The sequence below is a fragment of the Porites lutea genome, chromosome 1, assembly GCF_958299795.1.
Source record: "Porites lutea chromosome 1, jaPorLute2.1, whole genome shotgun sequence".
Lineage (NCBI taxonomy): Eukaryota > Metazoa > Cnidaria > Anthozoa > Scleractinia > Poritidae > Porites > Porites lutea.
The window spans coordinates 6,503,420-6,528,884 of record NC_133201.1 but is presented as its reverse complement, the minus strand read 5'-3'; the positions used below and the strand labels follow the sequence as shown (position 1 = coordinate 6,528,884).

At 39.4% G+C, this 25,465-nt stretch overlaps 1 protein-coding gene across 1 annotated transcript; it reads left to right on the top strand.

The window, feature by feature from the left end:
- Positions 1-1,075: 1,075 nt before the first annotated feature.
- On the top strand, positions 1,076-15,067 carry LOC140943788 (uncharacterized). The gene is made up of 7 exons (XM_073392901.1): positions 1,076-3,835; positions 5,350-6,271; positions 7,544-9,945; positions 11,166-11,293; positions 11,825-11,945; positions 12,237-12,319; positions 14,117-15,067. Exons 1-7 carry the CDS (start codon positions 1,127-1,129, stop codon positions 14,166-14,168), a joined length of 6,417 nt encoding a protein of 2,138 aa, XP_073249002.1. The 5' UTR covers positions 1,076-1,126; the 3' UTR covers positions 14,169-15,067.
- Positions 15,068-25,465: the final 10,398 nt, after the last annotated feature.

Below are 25,465 nucleotides of genomic sequence, written 5' to 3'. Positions count from 1 at the left end.
ATTCTTGGATTACTTCATATCCTTATACCTCATTATGATTTTTACCTGAAGCATTTGTATTAATTAATGTACTTCGTTTTCATAAATTTGTCAATTCGTGGTGTGCAGCGGCAAATTTTGGCATTTTAGGATTTTGGAAAGATTTGAAATGAAGGCTGACAAAATGATGAATGTCTCAGTATGTATAAAAACAATAAACACATTACCACATGGAAAGTGCACTCGTTTTTGTATCAGAAATCTCACCCATTCGCTGTGCTCACTCATTCGATTTCTGATATGTCATAACTCCTGCATAAATACTGTACGCATGCACTTTCCATGAAGTACTCTATGTTTAACTAAAAAAGGAAGTGATAATGGTGAATAATTAAGTTAGATATCTAGGGAAACAAAAAATTAATACTTGTACAGTTGCGTATAAGAAAATGTCTAGTGTCTAAAATAACCTTAAGGTTTTCGAGTAGACACAGTCTAGAATATAATTAAAATAATGAATGATTATATGAAATTGTTTCATATAATTTATTGGAACAAAGAAATGCAAAGAAGATCATGGCAATTTAAGACCCAACTTATTTTTTTTTTGAGGCAGTTGCAAAAAGAAAGCGTGAAAGAATTCAGGCTTGCTGGGATCCTGACCTCTCCCTTACCAGTGCAGTGTTCACACTAATTGTCGACAGATTCGAGTGACCAAAGCTGCTAATTAAGAGGGCCCTTATTAAATATCTATTTCTAAAACTCAGAGAACAATGAACACCAGAAATATTTCTGAAATGTTATTGTGTTGTAATGAAAAAGCCATTCTGCTATGAGAAAAATCAACCGCAAGCAACAATGGCAGTTAGTTAATTTGTGGTTTTGCAGCGCACTCCCATGTCCTGATCTTTGTTTTGATCAGTCACACCACATTCTTGAAATAATTATTTTGGGTGTAACTGTTTTCCATTTTTACCTAGGTGGTGTTCAAAGTTGAATTACTGCATTGTTTGGAGGACAATTGTACACCATGTCTGCTAAAGGAAGCACACGACTTCTAAATATTATTACGCGCTTCAAGGACTATACTCATCCTTCATGTAACTGCTATGGAAAAAAATTAGAGGGAGCTCCCAACTTAAAGTCCATGAGTTCTTCAATCTGTCTTGCTCTGTCTGATACAGACATGGATAAAGGTAGCTTCAAACCAATACTACGTCTTGCTCAGGAAAACATTCTGAAACCTTGGAGTGAAACACTTGATGAGTTTTTGGTGGTCATTGATGGCATTAAGGAACATCTTAATGAAATAGACCTTCTGTATGCTCTAAGTGCTTTTGCATTTGCAAAAGGTGATGCAGCATGTTTGGAGGAAGTGCAAAAATTAGCGATGGAGTACCAATATTGTCCCAATGCTGGCATTTTACTGAACATCCTTGGGGTGATGTTTAGTGAAAATAGAATGTATGAGAAGAGTAAAGAATGTTTTGATGTAGCTGCGAGTTGGTTTTGTCACCAAAAAGACAGTCTGAAGTATGCAATCGTTACTTTGAACCAAGCAGTTCTTAACAGAGCTTTGGGGGACTATAAAATGGCACATGGTCTCTCTGTCACTGCTGCCACCTCGTGTCTTGAAATTTCAACAGAAGATGTTCACCTGCTACTTAAGTTGCTTACAAGAGTTGCTGGAATGTTAAAAGAGTTTGGAAACCAGCAGATGATCCATGCCCTGTGGAATGTTGCACTCTCTGGCATTAGTGGTGCCAATGGTACATCTGATTTACCAATCTTGTTGATGAAAATACAGCTTGGAAAGGTTCATGTTGAAGAAGTACCAGATTTACTCTCCCATTTATATGTGTTGCTGGATAATCCTGTTTCAGGAGATCTAAATGCTGAGCTCTTGAAAGGAGTTATGATAACAGCAGATAACTATCACAGTATTGGGCACAATCAAGTGGCCTGCAATTTACTGAAGAAGTTGAGAAGTGCTTTCCTGTTGTGTCATGGTCAAAAGAGTTCTCTTTATGGGTCACTGCTTTGCCAAATTGGTCGCTTCCTTATTGTGTGTGGAAAGTTTGATGAAGCTGCAAATACACTCAAAAATGCCAAAGAAATTCTTAACTGGTATTTTGGCGAAGGGCACCACATGGTAGCATTGTGCGCAAATTTGTTGGGTCTCTGTTTCTTGCTGAATGGTAACACCAAAGAGGCCTTAAAGCATCTGAATGAAGCTCTGGCAAAGTTCAGGGAGCTAAATCCTTATCATCTAGAAATAGGAGGGATTCTTCTAAAACTTGCCCTTTTGAGTATTCAAGAGGGGAATTTCCAGAATGCCCAAGATTCTATTCAAGATGCCTTAGATCTCCTTATCTCAGCATGTGGCAAGCAGTCTCCTAGGACAGCCATTGGACACTTCCAATCGGCCATGTTCTTGCTGAAAGATGAGGTTCTCTGGAGTTTTGCAGAGAAGAAACTGTTAAATGCTGTAAACATTTTTGAAGAACTTGGACTGGAAACTAACCATTCAGATGTCTTGGTGTGCCGTAGTTTGCTTGGTGTCCTACAGATCTTGTTGGGTAGAAGTGAAGAGGCAGAAAAGAACTTTGAGGAAGTTCAGCAGCAGTTAGTCTTCAATGATAAATCCTGTCTGAAATGTAAATTTATTCCTGCTCCTTCGTTCAGTTTACTTGTACCAGCAGTAACAGTCGGTCTAGACACTTCCTTTTATCAATATGCGAAGGTTGTATCTCTTGTGAATCTGGTGCACATGAAAACGGGCTGTGAAAAACTCGACTATCTTCATGCACTCGTCAGCTGTTTGGAGGAGAATAAAATGGATGAGCTAGAAATATGGGATTTTGGAGGCCAAGATATTTATTACATTTCCCGTAGACTGCCCATATCTGACAAACCTGTAGTCTTTGTATTATCCTCGGATCCCAAGGCAATGCATTTAGATTCTAGTGACACAAAGGACTCTCACTTGTTCTTATCCTCTGTAAATAGCACATATTTCGTCTTGTTTTTGAGAATTCCACACATTTTTCAAGGAGCTGTTAAGTTCTTAGACTCTGCTCTTTATCAGGCTGTTGTGACAATGTGTTTACAATCAACTTTCCAAGCAGATGTTTTTATGCGAAACGATTTCTATAGAGAACTGGTAGTATCAGCACATGACATTTTCTCTCTTTGTAAAGAGATTGACTGTTTACCTCTTCGTGTTCAACTGGAATTATCAGAACTGCAGGAACAAAGTGACAACTTTGACTTGAATTCTTGGCAGTCTTCAGTGAAATTTATCAACCCGTCATTACAAATGTCTTACCTGTCCTGTGAATGTTGTAACCGACGTGAGGCTGAAGTTCTTTTTGACCATTTGATTCTTAACAACTTTCGTGAAAAGTTGTGTTTGTCAGTAAATGGGTTTAAGTGTGTAACTTCTAATGTTTGGCCAGTGCAAAATGTAGCGTGTTTTGTTTTTGAAAATCCCAGGAAATCCTTAATGTCTCTTTTTGTGGAGAGTAAGACAGTTATTGTAAAGTGTTGCTCAAATGAATCAGATGTCACTTGCTTTTTTTCATTAGTACAAAATGCTCTGCAAAACACACTACACTCTTTATCTGACATCATCACAGTAGACTTTGTACAGTCTTTATGGTTGCCTTGCAAGGATCTTGGCACTAATGGTGGTGTTGAAGAATCTACTGGGAGAAACTGCACTTTGGATGGGACCAGTCTTAGACTCTGTTCTGGTTTCACATCGGAAACTGAGAGTTCAATGCCATGTGCATGTAGCAGAGGTGGAGAATCAGATGTCAGGGTAAAACCGACTGTTGGAGTGCTGCCGAACAAGGTAGATGGTTCATCTAACTGTTTTAAAACATGTAATTTCCTTTGTCAAACTGCTCCTAAGGCTGTAATTTCAGTAAGCCTGTGAGCAGGTTTCGTAAGTGGAGTGAGGTGATGCAAGCCGAACATAGCCTAGAGGAGAAAAAAAGGCGGGGGAGCCTGTAGACTGATTTGATGCCGCCCATTTGCAAATAACTGGCAACACATATGGCAGTGGCATGTCAATAAGGTATTTAGACCTGTCAAATTATTGTTTTTGCATTTGAATGTATCAGCTTCAATAACATTTGCGCACACGTGGGTATTTTTCACAGAATGAGGAAAATATTTGTTCAATATTCATTGCTTACTTGTCAACAGTCAGCAATGTGACCAATCAGATCGTGATACCAGAATCTGGTATCATAGATGGGCAGCATCAAAACAAAGTCTATTGGCTCCCCCGCCTTTTTTTCTCCCTAAGGCCACACTTGGCTTGTTTTGTTTGCCAATTTTCTCTTTCACCCCGCTCCACTTGGGAGCCTGTTTGAAGGCCATTTCTGTAGTGACAGTGTTAGAGTCGGACTATCAGAGTCGTGAGAGTGCATCAGTAATAACCGGCAGCCAGCTTTTACCGAGTAAAATAAGCTGGCTAGTATTAGTTTGAAAGTGAGTCAAACATAACAAATTTAGGAGGATTTGGGGGGATGAATACTTTCCCTGAGAGACCAGCTTCTTAAAACCTTATGAAGGCCCTGGTGCATACATGTATGACCTCGTGAAAATCGTAAATCGGAGTCATAAGGGGTAAGCATGATGGAATAGGCATCATAAATGGTTTCATAAACTTGTTGGTTCATAAGGAGTTTCAAGAATAAGAACCATAGGGCATGCGGGGCATGCTATTATTTGTTTATACTACTGCCCGCCAAAGATTTGTAATTTTCACATGTAGGTATTTCAAATTCAGCTGAAATACCATTGCTCTAAGCCAATCAAATTGCAGAAATTTCTCATGTAGTCACAAACTCCAGTATGCCATTGTAATATAAGCAATAATGTGATTGCTGGGAAGTAAACCAATTAGGTCAAGTATTACAATTCCAACAACATCTTTTTCACACGTTTGTTTTCTTTTTCCACAAATATATACAGCAAAGTGGGTTGTCTTCTTTTCACTTTGACAATGATCAAAGGATGAAGGAGGCGTTAAGGCCAATACTGTAGCTTATAAATGTTAATAATGTCACTTCCTAATAATGCAACTATTTATTATTTTGAACTGGAACAAGGAGGTTAGAATGATCTGACCAGTTTCTATCCACGGTCTGCATTGTGGTCTGACCAAGCTATGAACCGGATCATCCCTTCTCTGGCTGGTACTTTAACAAATGTGTTAACCATGTAGAGGTTTATCATGATTATCTGGGTATGTTGTGATGGCTAGAGTGATATTTTGTTAATGAATGTTTTAAGACAGTACTCCAAAAAATATTCAGAACCAAGACATGCTAATGACTGACTAGTTTTTCTTAATAGGTTGTGGAAGCCAGGCCTCTTCTTAGCCATCCCTGTGATAAGTTAGGTGCAGACATAGATGTTTGTTTGTGCCTTCTGGAGTGTCTTCTGAGACAAACCAGACCTGCATCCCCTACAGAAGAAGAGCCGATGGTATCATCTTCCTTTGGCAGTTGTTATAGTGACTTTCAAGTCAATCAGAACCATTCAATCTCATCTTCACTCAACTCATTACCGGGAAGTCCTTCAATATTCCCAGAATCTGATGATCTTGTCACACCAAACGAGCCATTTTTTGGTAGTTTGTCACCTGATAGAAGTCTGGCAGGAGGAGTTTCCAATTTTTGTCCTGACCAAGGTGATTCAGAAACCTCTACTTATAGGCACTTGTCAAATCATGAGGAGGCAAATGGAGGAGTCAGTCCTTCCACTAACACGAAGGAGACAGAGGATCTAAAAGATTTACATGAATTGCAGTCATCCAGCTCTCGATTTATTGATGTAAATGAAAAAAACTTGAGTTCTACTGTAGGCCACAAAAATGGAGCACAACAAATTCATGCAAGTGACACAGAGGCATGTGTTGCAAATGACAGCAAGCTTCTTACAAGCAGTCAGAATGAGCATTTGCATGTAAACCAAAGTCAGAAGCAAGGCCCCTCGGTTGAACCTCTTGAAAGTATTCCAAGAGCATCATATGCTGCAGTTTCAGAGAAAAGTGTCTCGGAAGCTCTAACTAATGATTTTGAGAATGGGAGGACAACTTTGCGGAACGAGTTCTTTGATTTACAACAAGAGGTAAGGCATCTTAAGGATCAATTAAAGAAAAGTGAAGAGGAGAATCAGAAACTTCAAGTTGAACTGGGGAAATATCTGTTTCTTGAAGAAAAAGAAAAGCGCCGTGGAAAGCTCCTTGATTGGGCAGCTTCAGTGCAAGAGCCAGGTCAGTGAGGTGTAACTGAAACTGCTGAACAGAAATTATTAGAACTGCTTCCTTATTGAGAATTTCAGAGTTGTGGATAACAATAATTTTTATTAAGGTCTTCTTTGATTGAGGGGGAGAGGGGTGGTATTAGAGGCAATCAAAGAAGGGCAAACGAAAAAGCAAAAAAGCAAGACTTCTGTAATAATTAGAGAGTAAGAGGTCCTTTATTACTTTAGCAGTGACAATAAAATCCAACCTTTAATTCCCTAGAGAGTCAGAAATCAAATTTAGAGGACAATCCCAAATTTCTTTGGTCAAAATTAATAAACTATTACAGTGAAACTTAGTCAAGCTTTCGAAGGAGGAATAAAATTTGAACTTGATGGTGTCAATATGTAGTTGATTATTGGTTTCAATATCCCATTCTTCAGTTAAAGAATTGAAAGACTTCATTCAAAAATTGCATGTTGATTGGATTAGTTGACATCACTCATCAAAGCGGAACGATCCTGCATTCAAGTTCTAGATCCTGAATTCTCCTGAGAATTTTACTAAATCTTTGGACAAACTATCAAGTTCTTTGTGAAATTTTAGACTTCTGAAAAAATAGGAAGAGCTGTCTGTGTATGATGGCGTTATTTGTCTTTAAGTTTGGACTTTCACAGTGTTTTCAGTTGAGATATTCCAGATTGTTTTGAATTTTCAATTCTTCAACTAAGGCAGGTAGAGAGTGTTAAGGTGTATTGTAATCACTGGAGATATAGCTTGCAGGGCTGTGCCCTTCGTGTAGCAGTGCCCAGTGGCCCTTGGTGCCTTTCATTAATTTTGCTCTTGGTTGTCTTGGAAGTCTTAGGGCACTTACCATGAGTCAGAACAGGCTGGCCAATCCAGTCCAGTCATAAAGAGAATTTCACTATTAATCAGGACGGTCCAGCCAGGTTTGTCTATTCCTAAAAAGTCTACATGACAGGTAAGAGTGAATGAACTGACTCCAGAAAAGCCTATTAATTTTAATTTTCAAAATGGTTGATCTGGCTGATCGGTTCTGACATTTGGTAAGCCCCCTTAGTTATTTTACAAAAATCACACACTGGGCACCCTAGATTTCACAGGTTCAGAGTACTGGGCTACCCTTTATTTTTTTCTTCGACTGAGGGACACTGCTAGTAAAAGAATGTGTGTGCGTTAAGCTAGAAGAGTGTAGCTTTCAGAAATTTAGTCAACTGTAGTTATTGACCAAGGTTTTTCACTATTTTTTTTGACCAGTGTCTTCACCTTTCTTTCTTTAAGGGTCAGAAATTCATTCTGGGCAGGGCTTGTCAGCAAGAGAAGATAGATTATCAACCCATGTAAGGAATTCATCTGAGCGCACATCTGCACAAGATTGCAGTTTAAGTCCACAACCAAACAGACGTGAAAGGAAGCAGCATAACATTGCAAATGGAGCTTTGTTACCCACACATATTGCAGTAGATTCTGTGCACTTGCAGGGTGTTGAAGAAAACGATAAATCATTAACAACAGAGGAGTTCGAAATTGAACAGAATCAAAATTCATCACGTGCATTCATTGAAAGTTCAACGGAAACCAGCAGTGACACCGCTGTCTCGAGTGCGAATGAAAAAAGTAGTGGATCATCCATGAAAAGTGCTCTCAGCACTGAAGAATTTCCCCGGTTCCCCACCCTTACCTCTGATGGTTATTTGTCAGATTCTAGTGAAAGTTCGTTACTGTCATCTAGTTTTGAGCAGGCTGCAATGGTGTCTGATTCTAGTTGCAACTTGCAGTGTTCAAGTGATACAGCTGATGGCTCACCAATTTTGACATCACTCACTAGTGAGGCTTTAAGAAATGAAGAAATCCCTCTTGACCCTAACACGATTTGTTCTGAAGAGAAGATTGAAGGCAGATCTCCAAAATTTGGTAATGCAGATGTGGAGTGTGATGGCTCTCCAATATTTGCATCAGTTCAATCTTATTCAATGTTTGAGAACAGTGGCTGGAACACGGCTAGCCCTGAACGAGAGCTTTTAGATAAAACAACGGAGAGGTCTGAACGTGAAGAAATCGAAGAAGGAAAAGAACTTATTGATTCTTGCGATAGAGCAATAAAAACAGTACTGTGTGCCTCAAGTGGACATGCAGGAACAGATTCTTCAGGCAATTTTGCTAGTGGGGTTGTTACAACTCAAAGCATTGCAAATACGGGAAACTTTTTTTTAACACAGCAAGGTGCTTCATCAGCTGCAGAAAGACAACTTAGGATATCACCATCAGATGCAAAAGATTGGGAGCGTCTAGGTGCTAGACCGAAGCTTGCTCAACGTCCACATATTGAACCAGAGCCAACAGAGCCTGTTGTTTATATAACTGATGGCTTAGCTGGTGATTTCTTAGCAAGACACACCCAAGACAAGGCCCTTCATGACAGTATCTGTCAGACTGATGTTGTGCCATTCTTTAAGGACATTCCATCACAGGGGACTTCCTATATCGATGGTGATATGTCTCAATCTAACAGATTCCAGGCCACATCTGGGACATTGCCATATGATGGAATTGGAAGTCCACTTGTAAGTAGGTCTAATGGGCTCTTGGGTGGCTTCTCAAATGCGGAACCTTTCAGTGACAACTCAGGACCTTGGCCCAGCCATTTGGGAAATGGTTCTTTCTCATTTTATAGTAACTATTTATCAAAAAATACTTCAACTGCTGCAGACAACTTTTCTCTTCAAAGTGATTTTGTACATAGTAGTCATAGATTTGCAGGAGTTGACCATTTTGATGGACAGACTTATTTACCGTCAGCACAGCAAACGCCATATCCTCCTATGGCAAGTGACCCTCTTTTAAATAGTTATCCAGGAATGACTGGTTCACGTTTTGCTGACCCTTCACGGACAGGTGAAGCACTAACTCTACCTGGGGATCATGTACATAATGCGCCAAGATTTAATAGCTTTTCAAGTGAGCAGCTTACGGACCCTGCTCATGATGCAAATAAGTTTGCTGGTAATGACAACGCTTCAGCTTTTGTTTCTAATCAAGACACAGATGAGCCAGCACAGAAAACAAATTTAGCACTTGGAAATTCAAGGACAACAACTGGAAACGTTGATGATGATGCAAATTCAGCTGCACGGTATCAGCTTGGAAATTCCACTTCCGATAGTGGTTTGGCAGCCAGATCTACTCATGATACATCTGTTTTAGAACCACGTGTTGGTGACACAGACAACAGTAGAGTTTCTGTGTTAAACAACACAGACTTTGGTACTGATTCAATAGAGGCCTCGGACAACTCGTTACTTGCTCTTGAACGGCGTGTTGCAGAAGCTTGTGCCCTTGTTGAACGCGTTCTTCGGGAGAGAGAGGAACGAGAACAGTTTGGAAGGGAAATAGAAAGGAAAGAACAGTTAATAAGAGAACAAAGAGCTCGAGAAAGGCGGGAGAGAGAAGAAAGAGAGTTGCGGGAAGCTGAAAACTGGCCACAGCAACAAGAAGCCATCACTGCACGATCACAGTGGTTATGTGAACATTATCAGCGGCACTGCAGAGTGCGGTTCCCTTGTTGCACTCAATTCTATCCATGCCATCGCTGTCACAACATCTCAAAAGCTTGTGACAATGAAGAGGCTAAAGCTTGTCACGCCACTCATCTGAAGTGCTCTCACTGTCAGCATGAACAAGAGGTAATTTTTATTTTCATTTTACACTTAAGGTGGCCCGTTCCTATTTATATGCAAGTTGGTTATGTTTTTGATTTGCGTTTTTCAGAGTGAAAGATTCAACCGATTTCTAAGATTTTTTGCGTCCTTAATAAATAATGATGGAACTATAAGAAAATGTTATTTATTTTCTTATATGTAAAAAAACTTTTGAGATATCGGCATATATTTAAAACCTCATTTTTTACGAAAAATGAAAATAACTTCGAAATCCCAGGACAGATTTTTCCCTAACTTCAGCAAATAAGCCTCAGAGCTCTCTAGTTTTATGTCTGCAAGTTTGAAGGCAATCGTGAACGTAGAAATCGCTCCACAAAATGTTGCTCAAATTTAATGCTAAAATGATAGGCTAACACATTTGTGAACGTAAACGCACAAATAGCGAAGAGAGCTGACAAACTACCTCTTAACTGAAACGTTGTTCTTACCCAAAATGAGTAATCGGACAACGACGGCGAACATAGTTAGCGCTTTAATACAACCAACTTTCTGCTAAATTTCGCCTCAGAATGAGTACCTTTGAAGCTAAACACTGCCAAGCGGTTTCTGCAGATGCTGTGTTTTGTTTTCTTAACATTTCTGTCGAAAATGAACGGACAAATGCAAAGTAAGTTGGATAAATAGAACTAGAAAGTAGTAGCAGAAAGTTGGTCCGCCTTTCCGCCGAAAAGTTTATTTTCCTCAGTAGTAAAATGAATATAGAGCCTGATCACTAGATAAGGCACCGTAACTGATACAATAGTTATACAGTCAGCTTGTTTCGCTACAGGAATTTTGTAAGAAAGAGGGCGAAATCAGTTGTTCTTGATTGGTCTTTGCCGGGTTTCAATTAAATGCATTAGCCAGGCCGGAAAGAACTTGAAGGAAACCCGAGAGGAGGCAAGGCCAAGTGCTCAGCGCCTCAGTTTTGTAGTCCAAGGTTGTGCGCTCGAGTCCCCTGTTCGTTTGTTCCGAGTTTGCCTTGTGAATGAGATTAAGATCGTATTCAACTTTATGTTTGTATGTTTGGTGGAGGGGTGGGTAGGAAGAGTGGTCTGCTTTTGAAGATCTTACTCCCATGTTTATAAACATGCTATTTGCCACCTCAAAAGCCTCTGGGAGACCAGGTATCGTAAATGGTTTGGTTGCCAGTTTGCATTTGGGACTAATTCGTTGATTAGACTACTTTGTGATTGTTGTTACAGATTGGTGAAGATAGTGCAAAGTGTCGTAAGTGTGGAGGAAAAATGGCTGCTTATTTCTGTGCTATTTGTAAACATTTTACCAGTGTAGACAAGAATCCGTACCATTGTGAAAAATGTGGAATATGCCGGTAGGTCTACATCCTTCTAGCAAAATAACGATTACCGTAAATGGTCTAATGTGTACTGGGATAAACGTCGTATTAGACGCCCCTCTTTACGCCCCCTGTCCAATAGACGCCCTGCATAAAAATTGCCCCAAAATACTAGGAAATAGAGCAAAATCATTCAATTTATTCAGTCTGCATCTTGTTCAATGCCAATGATCCTGGCATCGAGGTTGGGGTGTAAAAAACTACATACAGTAAAAAAACAAAAACCACCTTTTGTTTCAAGAACCAATGCGCTTCTGGTTGGCACGTTAATATCAATAATAACCTTACTGTTTTGCAATAGGATAATTGCACGATGACGTCATTTTACTACAACTACCAGAATCCTTGAGTCTGTTGTTTCCTTGTGCAAATTAAGGCTATTGTTCTTTAATCCTTTGACAAATTTAAATTACAAAGCAAAACCGAAATGAATTCTGGTATTTGTAGTCAAATATCGTCATCGTGCAATTGTCCTATTGTATCAACACTTAACTTTTTGTCTTCCAGAATTCACCAGGACAAGTCATTCCACTGCGAGGTTTGTAATGTGTGTTTAGACAAACGACTCGAGGGAAATCACAAATGTCGCCCAGATTCAGGTCATGATGAATGCTGTATTTGCCTGGAGGTGAGTTTTAATCTGCTGCGCTTGTTTCAAATAGCAATCATAAGCTCCTCATAAATTTTTTAAGGAGTGTTTTTTTAAGTACAAGTTTAATCCGAAAGAGTGTAGACGTCGAAACAGGATGGTCGTAGATGCGGTTTCAGTGACTTTTTTTCTTTTGAGTGAGTTGCTTTTGAGGGGTAGGAGGCTGGTTCATATCTCTAACGCTAGAGTACATGTTCGGTATATGTTCTGTAAGGCTGCGGTTGCAGTAAATTGCAATGCTGAAACAACTGTCTTTTCCATTAATTGCAGGATGCATTCAGTGGTTGCCAGATATTACCATGTTCACACAAGGTTCACAGAGAATGTGCAATTGCTATGATACAAAACGGCATGTAAGTTATCACGTTACTTTGCCCATGACCGGCTTATTTCTTATGAAATAAGCTGGTTTAAAAGTAAGATAATGCTTATAGTAGGTTTTTTTCGGGGGAGGGGGGGGGGGGGGCGTGGGGGAATAGTTAGTCACGTGATCAACTTTCTGCAATCATGAAAACCGTTCGCTTTTAGAAATTTTGGTAGCAGGAACTGAAGTAGCGTATTAAAATTAAGTAACCTGTGAATTTTCAGCTGTTCATCTCAAAAGGAGCTATTGCAACAGCCACCTAAAATTAGAAGGATTTGTATGAGAAAACCAACTCTCCCCACCCAGTCACCCTTGAGTGGTTTTCCATACAAATCCTTGTCAATTTTGACATTTTCAAACTGTCGTTAAATCTTTCCCTTACGCATTTAAGGGCTCAAATTTCCTGTTATAAAGAAAAGGAGATTTCATTGAGCCCCATAATGTTTTCGGAAATATTTACGACAGTAATTTTCAAAATTCCCAAGGGTTTTGTATGGAAAATTTCCTAGATCACGGTTGGAAAAACTGAGATCTCGGGAGCCGAGCCAGCCCGCTCTCTCACATAATCTCATCGAAAATTTTACAAAGGATTTAGGGCCTCTTCATATAAGCCTGTGATCAAGCGCTCCATTTGGGGGATATCGTGAAAAGTAGACGCGGGAGAGGCAAGCAAGAGAAGACGTGACAATTGCGGAGCACAATTGCAAACTGACTTGCACCTTCCCACATTTATCAGGCACGATATCTAAAATCAAGGTGCCTGTAGGAAGAGCAACTTAAAACCTGCTTGCGTTTCTTGGAGTCGATTCAAAATTGTATCAAAAATAGGGGGGAAAGCGAGGAACCCAGTCCTTTCCAACCTCAGCCTGTTGTCGCGAGTGAAATGAATCAACTGAGTCGCACGAAGAACCATCGCTGACCGTTGTTCGTGAACTTATCCGCGAGTTTTACCCTCGAATATTTGAAAATCAAGCGTGGAATTTTGATACAGGGAAACCTGTCCTTCATGACTTGTTCCACCAGGGTAAAGAAGTGACATATGAACACTTCATCCCGGTTACCGGGATGAACGGCGGGATGAATTCTGGCGGTCCGGATGGCATCGTCTTGCATTGCTTGCTGTATTTTTCACATCGTAAGCATCCCATTAAACTGCAGTGATACAGCTTTAAGAGTTACCGAAGCTATGATAGGCCCGAAAGTTAATTTTTTTGTATTTGGCCACGATTTCGTCCCTAGGATCTTTGGCCTTTTCCCATATCGGAAACCGGGCTGAAATTTCTCATATGAACCCAAGGAAATTAATCTCGGTAACTGGGCTGATGTGAGGAGGCCCTTAAAAGAAGCCTTCGCTCTGTCTTTCTGCACCGTTAATGTTACAGACCGTTAACAGCATGCAGTGGAAGGATCGTAAGCTCCATACAAAACGGTAGCGTTGCTAACAGTCCGTATTCTGAGCACATACGAAGCGTGCACCTCATTATAACATCAGGGCACGGTGTGTTACGGTTCGTACGTCCGTGCGGATCGTAAAATGAACTATACGGACCGTTACGGTGCGGTTATATTGAACAATCCATTTCTTTCGAACCATTAAATCGGTTTAGAAAATTGACCACTTAAGTCCCTATAAGACAATCAATTAGTGCCAGCAGTTACTACAGTTGCTGCCTCCGAGAAAGTTGACATGTAGATGGGAAGGAAGAGAAGAGTTCAATCGCTCGTTTTAGTAATACTCTAGTTCTTGAGAGGTTTGTAAATAATTTTTATTTATTGTCTCTTTCAGTCGTACCTGCCCGATATGTCGACACCCATTATACAGTCAGTCTAGGGAGTGAGTTTCCTGATACAGGTTCAAGCAGCCTTATCCAAGCTGACGCTGAAGGGCAACCCCGCAGGATTTCAGTGTATTACACTGTGCCACAGAACCAACGTCTGGGAGTTAGAGGTCTTGATTTTGAAACAATGAGTTCTGATTGTCATGATAGGCTCATGGCTTTTGCCAAACTTTGTCATTGTTTGTTAACAAGACGCTTTTGCAGTCCTGTGTAGTCCAAGTTAGTAGCGTTTGTTCCCCGCTAGTTTTACCAAATAGCTGCCTTTTCATGCACAACTATTTAAATCGTTTGTGATAGTCGAGTCTTGCGTTGTAGCCTTTCAACCTCGTTTCCGGGGACAAGTAGGACAGGACCCTGGGAACGAGGTTTGTAGCCTTTGAGCAAGCTCTCGGTGTTGGGAGTGAGGGGGGTGGGGTCGGGTGTGGTGAATTTTGTGTTTGCCCACAGGCTATGTTGCCTATGCTCATTGGCAAGGCTAATTGATAATTTATATGATTTTCCAATTACAAATGGTGAGTTGGAATTGCTGTTATCTTTTTAATGTTCTTGTAAGTTGTTGTTGTTGCTGTTGCTTTTGGAAGACAAAAGTTGTTATATTTTTTTACGTCATTCTTATTCTTGGCGACTGATCGATACCTTAACTAGAGGAAAAAGATATTTTTCTATCAACATGAGTTCCTGTTCTTTTATTATCTATTGTTAGCGTAATTTTACTTAACCCGTGAAAAAGGTAGTAGAGTACTACGCGCTATTGTACAATAATTCCATTGTCTTCTTTTTTTACTTGGAGCTATTTTTCTCTAGTTGTTAGTATCTGTTTCACGGGTCAAGGAAAATCACTCTATTATGCCAATGAAAAAAAATTGCTAAAACATAATAAAATTTGAATTGAATCAGGATCGTGTTTTCTTGGTGAATTTCTGTCCATGTATGTGGGGCAGATAATCGGGTTCTGTGGATACAGTAGAAACTCGATATAGCGAAGAGACAAGGGACTGGCCAAATCTGTTCGCTCTAACGAGATTTTATGGAGGTTCTTTTCCTTATATTTTACAAGCTGAAGTTTAATCGTACACTTAAGCGGACCCCTTATCTATCGTTCAGGACGATAGCTTTGGCGCCTATCCCAGACAATCCAGCTCCCCTCCCCTCCCAGCCAGCTGACCCCCCATACACCTGAAGACCTCTCAAATCTCTCTTTGTGGAACTTTTAACTTGTATGTTTTGTTTTCCCATTTCAGACCACGTGATTGTACCCGATTGTGCACGTGTATGTTTGCATAATGATGAAATTTCCTGGAGAACTTCACGTGGTCTGTATTGGGAAAGGAAAAAAAACAAACTTAAAAGGTATTATGTTAGTTGGTCTTTAATATTTTCATGCATCACTTAACAGTTTTGCGCCTCAGTTGAGTGAGGTTTTGTTCATTCTCGTTCCCACGGTTCTCTCCCTTCCTTCCCCGAGCGAGAAATAGCCTGTTCCAGGTGTTCAGACCGTGGGGACAGCTCAAAGAGATGTGAGCAGAAAAAAATTAAAACTTGGGGGGTGGGGGGGAGCACTTTTCCTGCATATATTTTTTCTCGCTGTCTTTCTCCACCATTCGAACGCCTGGAACAGGCTTGGGTAGAAAGAAAGAGAGAATCAGAGAGAATCATTAGAACGAGGTTTGTAAGCGCGTAACTCGTCCCCAGGGTCTTCTCGTTTTATAACAGAGGCTTGAGCTTGGGCGTAAGCGAGCGTGAGTGAGCCCACAAAAACAAACCGCTGGACAACCATCACCCTTCTTCTTCTTCTTCTTCTTCGTGACTTCTTCGGTGATTCCTCGACTGGTGTGGTGTAAGATTTCCTCCTCGTTCTTTTACTTGATCGTACTTTTGCCGGTTTAGAACTGAGAATTTGTGTTTTTTACAAGCATGAGTGATCAAGCTGGTAGTTCCGATCATTTGACAACAGCAATTACCCAATTACGACAATATAATAAAGACGAAAGGATGGACTGTCAGTTACAAGAAAAACAAGGTAACTCAATCGAAATCGATTTAGTTTTATGCCCACTCCTGAGCTAAGCTTTACTATGCTACGCCAAAAGTGACAAAATATCAAAGATGCAACTTTATAATTCAAATACACCAATTCACTATCAAGATCGATAAAATTAACATCAATTTGCTTTTTGAATGTGTCAAGATTGTAGAATTTACTTTCAATTCCCACGTGTTTCATCTCATGTATCAAGAGACACGTTATCTAAATCAAGATGCATGTTTTTTAAATCAAGAAGGGAGACGACAATTTTTGATCAGTTTTGTTTCCGAGGGGGACTGAAACCGAGCACAGGGCTTGGAATTCAAGGTTTAAAAGTGTTGACGGGCCTGCACGACTCCTGCAGTTCGTAACCTTTTCGAAAAGATGCTCTGTCTGAATAAGTTCTTTTTCTGTTTTGGCCATGAAGATGTTAGCAAAGGCTACGGCCATTTTCGTGCCCATGGCTGTTCCATGGGTTTGAAGATAATCTTTCAAGTTAAATTGGAACGAGTTTTCTAGTAGTATCAGACTAAGCATTTCGCTTAAAAACCTGGTAGGGACACAGGTGGCCCAAGCGTAATTTGAGAGTTTGTACGGGAAAAATAGAGTTTGAAACTTAGATGAAATAAATGAAGTGAAAGCGATAAAAGTTATCAATAAAGTGTAAATATTGTTACCTGGAGTCGTTGTCTTTGTTTTTACGAAGTTTCAACGCGATTTGAGTACTTCTACATCATCTGACATGACAGTGTAATAATAAGAGACTCTTATTATTACACTGTCAGGCCAGATGATGTAAAAGTACTCAAATCGCGTTGAAACTTCGTAAAAACAAAGACAAACACTCCAGGTAACAATATTTACACTTTATTAATAACTTTTATCGCTTTTACTTCATTTATTTCATCTAAGTTTCAAACTCTAGTTTTCCCATACAAACTCTCATATTACGCTTGGGTCACCTGTGGTAGGGACTGGAGGGTTTCCTTGGTGAAATTCTTCGTATGCAAGGCATACAGTGGTAATACCCTCTCGTTGTGTGTGTGTGTTTTTTTTGTATTGTGACGTCCATTGAAACATGTATGGCACTTTTAGGCAGTTTAATCCTCTCGATGAAGTTAATAAAGTCTGTCGTATCTTTAAGATACGAAGCTTGTAGTTGTGCTATTGCCTGAATAAGGTGGTCAACAAATGCTGAGATCCGTTGTGTAGGTCCGGAACACCCTGATATAATAGGTCTTCCGACAGGGGTCGGTTTGTGGATTTTAGTAAGTGTGTAAAACACAGCCATTTAGCCGTCATCTTATCAATGTGGCCCTCTGAGAGCAGTGTTTTAATAAGTTGTTGAGCTTTTTTGGTGGTAGTTTCAACCATTGGTTTGTCTAGAAGTCGGTAATTATTTAAATCATCAAGCAGAACCTGACCTTCGTTTAGTTTGTCCTGTCTGCTCATCAATACGGTGGTGTTTACCTTTATCAGATTTCTTAAGAATAATACTTTTGTTGCGCGATAACTCTTTGAGAGCTTGGCGCTCTCCCGCAGATATATTATCTTTTGGCTTGTCAAATTCAATACTTGGGAGCTCTAATTTTACCTCCTCTAGGAAGGTCTCCAGAGCTACAGATAGTGGGACTGATGGTTCCCAGTCCGACTTCACGTGGAAAGGATGAGGTTCGTTTTCATCCCCGTGAAAAATATACTGAAGTCGCATTCGTCTCGCAAATTGATTGAAATCAGCGAGAAGCCAGGGGGGCACCCAACGACAATTTTCGGAAGAATATCTGTTCGGGAGACGATTTTAGATCTAGAATTTTCGGAACATTTGTTGTAAAATTTCTTTCTTACCTGCCTCTCCTATGATTTTCGAACATCAAAAAAATGGTATAATTGCCTATTTTTAACGGATTTTCACCCTAAAAAGGTCACCCAGAATTTTCGGGAGCCTTTTTTCTGGCTGAAATTTTCGAAAAGGTAACTTTTGATCCCTATAATTTTCGGATCACTAGGCTTTCAGCTAGGAAATCCGAACAGATGAAAAATTTTTAGGGGATAAAAATATGCCTATATCTACCGTTTAAATACTAAAATACGTTTAACAGTGCTATGTTTAAGTGGTTTTGAACTATATTCTCGTTGGGTGCCCCTGAGAAGCTGGCGCCTGATAAGATTTTCTTTTGTCCCGGGTGTAGGGATAAACGTTAGACCACGCGATAGTAGAGTAATTTGCTTATCTGTCAGTTGTTCATTTGACAGGTTTTTGATATACTGTTTGCGTGACTCAATGGCGTTAAAAAAGCGCTTTTTGTCTTTGATTTTTCTCCGCTCTTTTCTTTTGCGGTTTTTGGCCGCTTTGTTATCTCTGCGGTTTGCTTTCCCTTTCCCCTTACTTCTAAGGAGTCTGATAAGAGACAAGAGTAAGATTCACTTTGTTTATTCGCACACACTTGGTCTTCAATTTACATTGTCATCTTTGTTGACAGTTTTCTTTTTAGCCGTTGATTGCGTTTTCTGGTGAGACGTCTGCTTAGTATTCCTATATTATTCCTTACAGTATTCCTGCGAGATTTATACTGTTCGAGTTTACGAAGCTTGCTTGTTAATCGTTCTGCACGCCTGTGGTGATATTTCACCAGCGCTTCTGCGAGAGCCTGTTCCTGCTTTCTTTCTGATCGAGCCTATCTCGTTCTTAAATCGCCACCTCAGTTCTTCGTCGGGTGTTGACACGTTTGAGATGTGTTCGAGATGTGTTAACTCCTTGTACTGCTCGAATGATTCTTCTGACAAGTTCTTCGATTCCTTCCTCCGCCATGTCTAACGCGGGAGGGCGGGAATGGGTAAGAATGGGCGGGATTCTTCATGGAGCAGTCCATGGAGCATGGCAGATTTTTCGGTTTCAGTCCCCCTCGGAAACAAAACTGATCAAAAATTGTCGTCTCCCTTCTTGATTTAAAAAACATGCATCTTGATTTAGAAAACTTGTCTCTTGATACATGACATGAAACACGTGGGAATTGAAAGTAAATTCTACAATCTTGACACATTCAAAAAGCAAATTGATGTTAATTCTGTCGATCTTGATAGTGAATTGGTGGATTTGAATTATAAAGTTGCATCTTTGATATTTTGTCACTTTTGGCGTAGCATACTTTACAGTGCTGGGCGCCATTCTGTCACAAGTGCGCGCGATAAAAGCTTTTACAATTGTTTTGTCTTGAAACCCAAGTTTTTTTCACTCTTATGTTAAGCTCTTATCTTTGCGTTGACAAATCACGTCCTCATTCTTATTTAAATTTCCAAAGGAAAAGCAGGCCCATTGCCACGTTTTTTTTACGGGGAGGTGTCATCCAACGAGCAGACTGACCAAACGAGGCCGGACCGCCGGAGGTGAAATTAGGTTGTCTGTCAAAATTGATATTTTTGGCAGATATGTACTACCTGTTGGATATATTTTTAAAATCTGAGAATGACAATGGCAATGTCACGTTAAAAAGCAAAACATAGAAAGAAAGTTGTAAATCTGATTATTTGGTTATCCTCGGTGTTTTCTTCTTTCAGGGTTAGGTTCATTGTTAACAACGCAGACATGACACAGATCACAAGTGGTTTATAACTGTGTAATATTCAAGTCTACACAATGTACATACAGTGTAGGGGAACCTAGAAACGTCCTTCTCTTTTTGATGAAACAAAGCAGCTAAGGGACTGATCGTTTTTTTACATCTCAGAGTGGGTGGGGTGGGGGGGGGTGGTTGGAGGGGAGGTACTATTTTCTAGGAGGCTTGATTTGGGGGAGTCAATTTTGAAAATGCACAAAATGTAAGGGGGGTCGAAATATTAAGACACCGGACTGGCCTTTATGTAAAAGTTGTCAAACTATATTATGATTGAAGCAAATTCACATTTCCTTCAGTGGTAGTCAAAAAAATAGCCTTTGGCTGTTCTTTGTCAGCAACAAAATGTTACCCGTATAAAGCTTGGCCCAGGAACCTATCAGCTATTTCTCCCACCAGGAATGTAGTGGGCATGTACGCACAAATGCCTATGCACGTGCATACAGCTGAAATCTGGAAAAATATATAGATTTCTTTTATTTGCTGAAAGCATTTTAATCATTAAATCGGAATAAACATTTCGCATTATATTCTTGTTTTTGTGTTAGGATTTCCTTTATCTTTTTACTGTTCTTGAAGTGCAGTGAAATGGATCTGAATGTGAAGCCAGACACCTTGGTTGAGACTTTAAACCAAGCTAACTCCAATTCTATCCAGGAGTATATGTAGCTCTCATAACTTTGTTCACTTACCCTGTGTCAACATGCACAGCTGAGCATAGCTACAGCGGTACAGCGGCATGAAGAGACTGCAAACTCCTTTATGAAGGACCATGACAGACGAGAGATTGAGTTCTCTGAAAATTCTGCATATGAGTTCAAGGACGTAATATTATTGATATATATGGCATTATAAAAGAATTTGCCTGTCTGAAGGGTACACATCTCGCCCTTTGCTTGTAACCTTCTCGATTGCGTCAATGTTTTACCCTTTTTTGCTGCACACTGTCACGGCCTTACCAATAACACTAGAGATGGGTAAAATAAAAAACTTATTTCTGCATTTTCTTTCTTATTTTTTTACTGAAAATATCCTGCAGAAAAAGTAGAAGATAGAATTTCCAAGACCCTAACTAACTTTTCCTCTGCATGGATCTTCAAAATCTCACGCTACAATGCTGATGACCAGTATCTTATAGCTTATAAAATCATTGCCCAAGGATGGATGAAGAGACTTGGTCAAGAAGGGGTTGGAAGGTGGGGGGTGCATTTTAAAAATTGTTTTTATCAAGGGGGGGGGGTACAATTTTCATATATAATTATTTTGGGGGGATGGGGGGGGGGTTAAAATTTTGATACACCATACTTTTCTGAACCCCATAGGACGTAATGAATGATCGGTCCCTAATATTGATTCTGTGATTAGTATCAATTCAACGTTCATGACGGTCACCCAAATAATCTGGTAGTTAAACCTACCTTAATCTCTTAAACTATGCCTAATCTTGTGAATTGTGCCTTAATAAATTGTCTTTTGTTGGTTTTGTTGTTTTCTGTACTCTGTCATCAAACACTGTCTTAATGTGCAAATAAATGGGACTTCTTGTAGTTGTGCAGGGGATTTCCAAGTTCCCTACTATCCAAGTTTTGAGGTTTTTTCATGTTCATTGTAGAAGATCTTTCCTCGTGGCCCTCACTGGGAGTTATTTTTACTTTCTCCACTCCTCTGTCTTTCCTTTGCTGTTGCAGTTGTCCTTATGTTCTGATGTCATCTTCTCAGTCTCCTTGAGGTGGGCCTTGTTATAATCTCCTTTCAAAAATGCTTGAAAATTTACAAACAGAATAAATTTTTGATTATGTGGATGTATTTACTTTTGAAGATGCAGGGAGCCAGCCTGGCCTAGCACTTTCCAATCCTCATTCAGCCACTCACATGACAGGGCTAGATGTGGCAGCAGATAGTACTTCACCATCTTGTGCTGGAGGGTTTACTGCAGCTATGGGTGATGATCATGAACCAGAAGTCTTGGACAACCGGCCTCCCAATGGTATGTTGGTTTTGCATGGTAGAATCTTCAGAGACCGTGCAAGGCTGTTACTAAGATTTCAAGTTGCCAAGCTAATACAACAATTTTGCGGGAAATCAACAAGCAGCCAGGGTTTTCTTTTAGTTCTATTTTTCTTTTATTGTTTCATAAAAATTGCAGAGGAGACAGCTTTTTTCATAGTCTAGGCAACATAGAATTTTGTCATTATTGGATTGTCCCGTTGTTTAGTAAAATGTGACTGACAAAAGACTAATTTATACTGACAGCAGTAATGAGGGTCCCCTTAATACACCTTAACAAAATTCTTTCATGCTAAAATATTGGGACAAATAAGTGGAAAATGTTTTTCTCACACACTGCTGAGGGCCTGGGTATAAGTCATGTGATCAAAAGGCAGGCAGTTGCTTTAGTTGCATCCACCTTTACTGACCTTCCCACCCACCCACCCCAACATTTCAGTTTTCTAGGCTGTTTAAAATAATGTACATCCTTGTAATTTTTTGTGACAGACATCGCAGCTTTTTAGGGCTATGTTACATGTATACATTTTTATGAATAAATTTATTTGGAATAAAGGTCAGGTTGCGGCAGTCAGCTTGGAATGGCTACCAGTGGTGTGTGAGAGCATACATTTTTTGTTTTTTTTTTGTTGTTTTGGGCGTTGAAGGCTTGGTAATAATGTAAAGTATGATTACACTGTTAGACCCCTAAAGCAACTTACCAGCTATATTTACTTGAAATGATAAATTTAAAGAAATGGGTGAGACAGATTATAAATTTGAGAGATAGAGACTTTAAACTTTCCTATTTTCTGACACAATTTAACAGAATGGATTTTGAGATTCTTATAAGCAGTTATATTGTATTTATTGTGCAATGTATCTATTTCCACTTTCAGGATCAGATAATGATGATGTTGTAAGTGCAGTGGAAACAGATTATGAATCGTCATCAAGTTCAAGCAGTTCAGATGTACATGCACAAAGTACTGTATTTTCATTTTGTTAAGTATTTTTTTTTATAAACCCTTTTCAGTCTGGAAGTTGTTTGGTCTTTTTATTGTCAAATTTGCTTAAAAATACATCATATCGAAGAGTGGTGTGAGCATTTTCAAAAATAAATGTCGTAACATACCTACTGTATCCAGCATACACGCAAGGCACACCAAAGCTCTGGAGAAGCTTTTCCAAAAATTAAGTTTTTTAAAATTTAATATATTATAATTATGATCAGGGCTTGCCCAGGGGTCAGTGGATGTTGAAGTTTTTAAATTGATTAGCACCTGTATGAACTATATACGGTTCAACCAGTGATTTTTGTTACAAATAGTTACACATGTATGGTGAGTCCTTGTACTCATCTTGTGAAAAATTATGAGTCCCAGTCCAGAAACCAATGAGTCGCGTGAAGTTAAAAAAAGACTGAAATAGAAAATGCTTGGGCCTTTATGTAGCCAGACAGTTAATCTGAATTTAGACTCTGTATTACAGTACTCTGAAATTATTGCCTTCTATTTTAAAGCACAACAAAGGCTAAAAGAGAACCGTGCATCATTTAACCTGCGCAGCAAGGGTTTCCAATCAAGTTATTGTGTGATAGTTTGAGTGGGAGCAAAAAAAAATGGAAGGGGGAGAGAAAAGAGGAAACCCTTGCCTGCAAACATATCTCATGATTTTGGAAAAACACCCCTTGATATTTCATGGTTTGGTTCATTTGTAAATTGTCACGTCATCAAGATGGAAGCCAGTATAACGAACAGATTACCAGATTTGTTCTCTAATAAAGCATGCTCCATGCAATTGCAAAAACTGTAATGAAGAAGCTTTACAATAAAAGAAGGTTGAAAATGAGCGATTGCTGCGAAATTTGTTTTTTTTTTTTTGTATAGTTAAGTTAAATTTGAAACATTATATGGCTTTTATCTCACCTGAAACATTGTCACAATGTCGCAAAAAAATTATTTGTCCAGAACAATTAATTCCACCGGCTGTGAGTTTTGCAGAGCAGCTGCTCTATAGCCCATGTCAAAAAGTTCTCTACAATACATTCCGCTAAATTTCCAATAAACAAAAAGGTTCTGTTCATTTGAAAAAGTTGATAAATCGCTTGTCCATGGTGGCTTTAGCTAGTTTCAAGTACTGATGTTCTAATTTAATACACATGTTGATGTTATCTCCAACAAACAGTCTATTTCTTCCAGTCAGATCCACACACCGTCATTTCCAATGAATTGGCCTTCACTAGTCTCCACTGCTTGATCTCCAATATTATTATACTTTGAAGGGGCTCATATCAGATAAACCTTCGCACAAACAAGATTCAAATAAAATCAGTCTAAAGCATTTTTAATCTGAAACCAGATCAGATCAGACCAGATCTGCACAAATGTAAACAAAACATACCTGGTTTGATTGATGTATTTATTACTATTTTAATAATCAACATTACCAGTGCAAGCACTGCACCAATCAGAAGCTGCATTCATGGGTAAACACAGATTTCCAAACTCGTGGGGTTTGCATGCAACCGTTTCCTTCTCTCCCCTCCTAGCTCCTCCCCTGTTATTCCTTTTTTTACTCTCATCCAAACGTTTCTCAACAAACTCGCGTCGAAACACTTTCTATGCAGGCTATGCATCGTTCATCTCAGCCATAATAACTGCCACTGAAAGTACACGAATGGGATATTTGTACAAATTTACACACATGTTTAGATCAATCAATCGATCTTTGCAGCCTATGGGACGCATGCCATGAATTATTTTGCATCTTTGAGAATATTTATGCATCTGGGATGCAGGACACAGAAGTAACAAAATCTCTGTTTAACAAGCTAAGACCTGGGGAAAGGTATTTTCCCAGACATCATCTGGTGTGGAAATTGTGTTGATCAAACTTCTTACAAGTTACCATTATGTTTGAAACATTTTTGCTTTAAAATCCCTGTTAAAGGGACAGGTTCACTGTTCAGCGCATGCTCATTAATAAAATTACTTTTTTCTAATTTATTATTGAATTAGTTAATAATCCCACATACATATCTCAGTAATCTCAGAGTGTATTTTAAGTAGAAGTGTATTTCTGAGTAACCTAAAGTAGGATGGAGGAGTTCTAAAATTGCAGAAAAAATGAGTGGATTATGCCAACACTACCAACGTTGAATTCATTGTTGACCTGAAGGTTTTATACCACAGTTGATTAATTTACAGCTATTTGCACATAAGTTGATCAAGTGACTGCCAGGGGAGTGTGCAGATTGGGTCTTTGACAACATTATGACATGATCATATTGTCTGCATAGATGATACAGCATGTCCTGGCAGATAAACAGCATTTTGAATGATGAGCATGCACTGAACCATGAAACCCTCCCCTCCTGGTACTTTCCTTCCCCAGTCAGGCAAACCAAAGTTTCCCATCAGAAACCAAAATTCACTCAAAGTTTTGCTTGGTATTGATTTGAAGATTATTAATTTACAAAAGTTGGAGAGGCCATTCCCCTCTATGCCTTTTACATTAGGTCAACTGCTTGGAAGAGGCAATTAAAAAGTTGTATTTTCATGTATTGTTTACAGGATCTAGACTCCTTGCGATTTCCAATTTATTGTCAAAAGAAGAGGTGAAACAGATCAAGTTTCTGGCCAAAGATGAAATCAGCAATGATAGATATGCAC